The sequence below is a fragment of the Melopsittacus undulatus genome, chromosome 1 (assembly GCF_012275295.1).
Source record: "Melopsittacus undulatus isolate bMelUnd1 chromosome 1, bMelUnd1.mat.Z, whole genome shotgun sequence".
Taxonomy (NCBI): domain Eukaryota; kingdom Metazoa; phylum Chordata; class Aves; order Psittaciformes; family Psittaculidae; genus Melopsittacus; species Melopsittacus undulatus.
The window spans coordinates 54,346,040-54,352,401 of NC_047527.1; the positions used below are offsets into that span (position 1 = coordinate 54,346,040).

Consider the following 6,362-nt stretch of genomic DNA (forward strand, 5'->3'; position numbering starts at 1 on the left):
TAGGTAGGTGTGTAAACCCCCACCTGCCTTCCAGAAGCAAAAGGTAAAAGAAATAATAAATCCTGCTAATTTTGCCAAGGGGATTTCCTTCTTGCCTCTAAATCTGAGAACACAGTAAGCAGATCTCTCACGGTGTTTACAGTCAATCCGACACCAGACACCTCCGGATACCAACTAAGGATAAGCTTTAGAAGGAAAGTAGTCGCAGAAATCTTAGAGTTTCATTAAAATTATCACTGAAGAAGAATGATCTTGCAAGTTATTTTCCTCTCCTAACAATGTTTTCTGAGAAATGGTCTCATCTGTCAGGAAATGACTGGCTGTCAAACCAAACTTATTTCAGATTAACTTCCTGTTTCAGTAGTACTATGTAGCCAAAATATTCTGCTCCCTATTCTAGACTAATAGCAAACCTTTAGAATCTTGTTATTTTTGGCTAGGCAGTAACTCTTGAGGGCTTTTACCCAACCAGACTTGCATGGACCATAACTCTTTAACCAACAAAACTGGACACTAGCAAAAATATTTATGCAACTTGAGACAATGTGAAACTCAACTGCAGTGGGCAAAGACGATGAGCCTTCCTCTGCCAACAGAAATCAACTTTTATCTAGAAATGCATGTAAGGGACACGAATTGGCATCAGTATACCTGTCCTGTGTATTATGGTTAAAATGGGGCAAGTCAACCCAATGCATTTTTCCTTGCACTTGTATTCTCTATCCAATAGGAGAGAATAATCTCTGCAATTCCTCTTGCAGACATACCACCTCAGATTTTAGACTGTCTTGGTTCCTATCTAGATTATCAAACCATTTTTTCACCCCTATGGAGAAACAAAACATTTTAATTAAATTATATGTTACATCTTACAATATGTTTAAGTAGCTAGATTTTAAAAGCTTAACTGCTAGTTCTGAGGGCCTTTGACTCTCCGAGAATATTATCGGTATCAACCCCCATTTTTCTTTTAAACACTGTTAGAGAGCAGTAAAATTCACAAAGTAAAGGACCAAGATGTTAAGATTGTTTAAGACTGAGCTGTCTTGCATTTCTGCAACACTAATTCCTTACGTAACACCCACGATTAGATGTGTTCACCACAGTGACCAAACTGCATAGTTTTTACCCCAGCTGCTCTGAAACTGAACTACTGCTGTCTTGCAATACTATTTATCATGTATTCCCTCTCAGGTGTATTTTTCTTCCCAACTCTCACCATTGTTACAGAAACAATTATGAGTCATATCTGAAAAGACACAGATGTAAAATTCAATGGGAATTAGTTTGAACACAGTGTTTTGCTCTGTCCTCCTTGTACAGCCTTACTCCTAGTGCCCATCTCTGCAGACTATGTTGGTACCCAATTCAAACCTTTTATAAATGCTAAACACGGATATGTGCTTTGCATAGTTCACCATCTTAGTTCAGTCATTGTGTTATACTCCATGTAAACCAACATGTAATGACTCTAACCCTTTCCTGAGCCCAACTCCTACTTCAAAGCTAGATTTTATCTAAGTGCCTCTCTGCTCTTGCACAGGGTCCAGGGATTAATACAATTACATAATTAATTTCCTCCTGGCTCAACAAGCATTTCAGAAGCAGGCTTTGCCATGGCCCAGGCAGAGCTGTTTGGTGCGCTTCACTATTGTAGAAGGCATGCTATGTCATGATTAAAGAGAATTCTGAGCTCCAAAAAACTACAGGATATGAATACAAGTCACACCTCTTATTGCAGGCATTATGAGATGCTACTTAAATAATGCAACAACATTTTATTTATTTTAGAAACACTATTTAAAAAACAAACAAAAAACACAAGTACATTAAAGGTAAGCTGCCATTCTCTTTGCAGTAGTGCCTGAGAAATTAAATCCATGGACGGAAGAAATGGTAAATGCATGAATACAGATTCTGCCACAGAAGCTGTAAATAACATTGGACCCAGGAATAGAACTTGGGTCTCACAGGTTCAAATCCAATTTCTCTTCTTAAAACTCCCATCTCAATTTAGGTATGAAACAAAAAGTAATTACAACATAATCTACTTTACCACCAGTAAGATGCTAATGCTGTGCTGCAACAGGACAGCAAACCTGGGACATGTAAGTACCTCTGCATAGACCAACAAAGGCCCAGCAGAACCCTAGCTCCCTGTACTGAGCACACAAGCATAACTTATTAAGCCTTGACTAATTTGAGACATCTTCTTCAGACCTGTAAGCTTTTCAAACAAACCATACTGGGAAATGCCTTGCAGACACAGCAAAAAGGCTGTGAGTGCAGTACTGAGATTCAGCATTAAGCCAGACTAGATCCCCTTCGTGTGAATCTACAAGGCAAGTGTGCCTTCTGGCAGCAGTCTGATGAGCAGCACTCAGCACTGCGTCTGACCAGTGTGACTCAACACAAGACCCAGTCTGTGGCATTTCGAGAAGTACTACGCACATGCTGTTTTACCGCAACTTTGAACTGGAAACAAGGAGTTCAGCACTTCCCAAATCTTACAATAGGTATTCAGATTAGGCTCTACCGAAAAGCCCCAATACACCAGCAACCCTTCAAAAATTCTTGATCCAGTAACAAGAAGGCTTTTATGAGCCTTTGGTGCTCTGGGAAACTTCGTGCTAAAGAACACACAAAAGATTTACCTGTTCCAACTTCAATATTTTGTAGAAAAATTAAGACTGTACAAGTTCCCCCCTCCAAGTCCTTTTGAACATGATTTACAATAGCTTTCTCCAACTGTAACTACATATCAGTAATCTTTCACTTCCATGTCTTTTTATAACAATTTAGGATGCCAGTTCTTAAAGTAAATGCTGAAACGTTGAAAGAAAGTCCACAACACCTCAGTAGCAAAGGAGATGGAAAAAAAAAAAAAGCTGTCTTCACCTGAGATGCAAGATCCGTAAGTCACAAAGGCCATTTTATGGCAGTTAGTAAAATACGAAGTACTCCATACCAAATCTATTTGGTTGAGAAAATTTAAGAACTTCAAGCACACATGTTCTTCTGAACAGACAAAACAAAATATCAAGTATTTTTTAAGCAACAGTAGAAAGTGAGTGGCATTTATCCACAGTCTTATAAATGTACTGAATCATTTAGCCCAAAAAGAAAAAGTCAACGCTTATTAACTTAATTTCTATGCTCAGCACGTTGGTTTTTGTTTTCTTTTTACAGATAAAAAAACCTATTTAATATTGCTTTATGAATATCTTAAAAACATTACCTTGCAGCTCACAAACATTGATGTATATAATAATAACCATGATTTTCATCACATCTCATTCACTATTCAGCGTAATGGTTTAACCAGCACACTCTTCTCCCTTCTGTTAATGTGTTACAAAAACTGTATTTATTATAGGTTGTCTACAGAAATAAAAAAATACAAACCCTACAATGACCACATAAACAAAGTCTAGAAAGTTTACTGCAATAATTACAGAAAAGATACTTACATGGACTAACATCTCTGTATCTGTTCCGATTTTTGTTTTCTGGGTATTTTGCAACTCTGTGAGGGTAGTCACTGGATTTATGTCGAATTTCCTTTAAAACACAAGAAATGCCATTTACTTATAGCCTGTCAGCTGATTAAGATCAGTTTCTACACATCCTATTGTAAGACTTTCAAGCTTACTAATTAATCAGGGTTATTAATAATTAACATTTTATATCAACCTTTACTACACCTAGCGTTATTTTCACTCAGAAAACACGTGTGTCATTCTTGGCCAAGCTGTTGCCATTAGATCTCCTCACATTTGGCTAACAACACCAAAGCAACATAGGCACAATCTGGTAAGCAACTGACGTAGCAGGATCATAGGGGAAAAAAAGGACCCAGCTATTTATTATGTTCAGAGCTTACCTCAGACTGCACATTATCTCCCACAGCAATAAGAGCCTCAGACAGAACTAAGAGGAGTGTACTGCTAGCTCCTTTATACCAACTGGCAGCGTAAGTTCCCACAACAGTAAATTAACTAATTTATTATTTTATGGCTGATGTAAGCAGCCACAAGATGATTCTTGGTGGTTTGACAGTTCAACCCATACAGCTGTAGTTAAACATGACCCACGATGAAGGAACAATGCTAGACTAGGTCTAAAATCAGTTTTTAAACACTTCCAGCCAGCACAAATTAAAGAAACAAACTAGATGCCAGATGTAACATAAGGCATATTACACAAGAAATACTTTTGTTAAAAAAAAAAAGCGAAAATCAGTATTATTTATTCAGTCATTAATTCAGATTGGAGAGGAGCTTTGCATGTCAGCATAAATATTCCAAGCTTCATGTGATTTTACCACAAGTCCTGGCAAATTCATGGAACCAAAAGGCAAACCTACTGTCAGGAAGTATAATAAAAAAACCCTAATATCCAACTTGTGTTTCTTACACACTGTTATCACAGAAAAATACCTTCCTAAGCAATTAAATAAGTGCTACTTAAAAATATCATTTGCTATTTTCTGTGTGTTTCTAAACTGATCTGTATTTGGTGGCTTTACTCTAAAACAAATGTGCTAAGTACCCTGAGTAAAAATTCTGAGTTTGCAAAATCTACAAAATCAGCAAAACATAAAATTCTAATACAAAAATCTTTATTAAAATATTTTACAGCTTATGTGTAGTAAAACTAGGATATACATATACCAAGTTTAAAAGAGCTCTTCAGTTTAAGTCTCTAAGAGCACATAAACAATATTAAAATACTATGGAAAAGCTGACTTGTTCAATCTGGATATACCAGAGGTGACGTGCATGTGCTTTTTTTACCTCACGAAAAATACCAACTGCAGAATTCTTCCCTAAAACTTCTATCTCACTAACTTATCACAGTTTATTTCTGCTATTCTCTGTTAAATTCAAACCACAGTTCAGTTCGTAATACCTGTCTAGAGATAACGTATTTGAAGCACACATAAATCAAACACGTAGCTAATTAACAGAGGAAAAGCACAACTTTCACTAACTACAAGTTAGCAAAGAGAATTTCTGGTTTAGATTCTTTCCCCCCATTTGTGAAAGAGCACTGTAAAATATCAAAAAGGCCAGGTTGGACAGGGATTTGAGCAACCCGATCTAGTGTGAGGTGCCCCTGCCCATGGCAAGGGGTTGGGACTGGATGAACTTTAAAGTCCCTTCCAACCCAAGCCATTCCATGAAAATACATACTGGTTCAAACAACTTCTGTAGTATTACAAGCTTACATATAAAGTCGAGTTCACAGAACTGACCCAAAGACTATTGTTGCAAGCTAGTAATCTCGCTGTTTCTAGAGAAAAGGGCGCTTACTTCCTGAAAGATAACCGTGCAGGCCTGCCGCAGACGCCAAACAGGCGAAGACAGCGGTACAGACGGATGCCGGCGCTAAGCGGGTGCCTAAGGAACCGCTGCGCAGCGGTTTCAAGAGGCAGAACCGCGAACCCCGGGCAGATAGCGCGCTTCGGCCGGATGGATATCATCAGCTATAACTTTCCACTCTGCCTAAAAGCTAGGGAGGAAACACCCTCACCGGGCGCAGGCCACGCCACTCGGATAAACCCCAGGCGGCCAAACCGTCGCTGCCATCCGCAGCCAACTACCGGAGCCCTATCGCCCCTAACCTGCGCTGGCGCAGTGCACCCCAGCACCCCACAGCGCCTGCGCCCTAGCAGAGCTCCCCGCCCAGAGAAGCGACGGCCACCCACCGGCGCATGCGCGGCGCCTGCCCGCAGCTTCGCTGCGTGCACCTGAAAACCGAGCCGGGGCCCTGCAACTTCCGTTCCCCGCTGAGACGGTGCGTACCGGCAACGGCACTGCCGACCGGCGGCCCTCTCCTCGCCCTCCCTGCTGCCCGCCGGCTGGGGACAGAGCCGAAGCGACCCCCTGTGCTCACCAGATAACGCGCCTGCCAGTCGTTAGTGGCTTCGATCTCCTGGAACTCCCGCTCGATGATGGCGAGCATGGCGGCGGCCAGCGCGCAAGCCCGTCCAGAGGCCGGCACACTCCCGACCCCTCACACGTTATCCACCACACGCGAGCGGCGAGCGCGCACATACGCTCCCAACGGGCCCCGCCGCCTCCGGCTCTAGGCGCTTGCGCGGCCCCGCCCCCGCCCACCGAGGGCTGCCGAGACCGCGCCCCCGGGGAGGAGGCGGGCAAGCACCTGGTGGCACGTCACGGGGCGGGGGGCGAGGAGGAGGGACCGGGGCTGCCCTCAGGTAACCCGAGGTCGGGGGCGTCGGTTGAGTAGGGAATGCGCTTCTCTTGCCCGCCAGCGAGCGAAAGACAAACTGTAGCAGAGCTGCTGGCGGCCGCGTGTCTTCCCAGCGCCATGGAGAGGGCCAAAAGCGGGCAGAC

General features: G+C 42.3%; 1 protein-coding gene across 2 annotated transcripts in view; it reads right to left on the reverse strand.

Moving 5' to 3' along the window:
* Window positions 1-6,082, reverse strand: part of PTPN2 (protein tyrosine phosphatase non-receptor type 2) — a 30,971-nt gene extending 24,889 nt beyond the window's left edge. For both annotated transcript variants that reach the window (XM_005153462.3, XM_013130128.3), the window contains exons 1-2: window positions 5,899-6,082; window positions 3,471-3,561 (exon numbers count right to left, since the gene is read on the reverse strand). In XM_005153462.3, coding sequence (XP_005153519.1) covers window positions 3,471-3,561; window positions 5,899-5,967 — 160 coding nt within the window. In that variant the 5' untranslated portion in view covers window positions 5,968-6,082. The remainder of the gene's footprint in view (window positions 1-3,470; window positions 3,562-5,898) is intronic.
* Window positions 6,083-6,362: the final 280 nt, after the last annotated feature.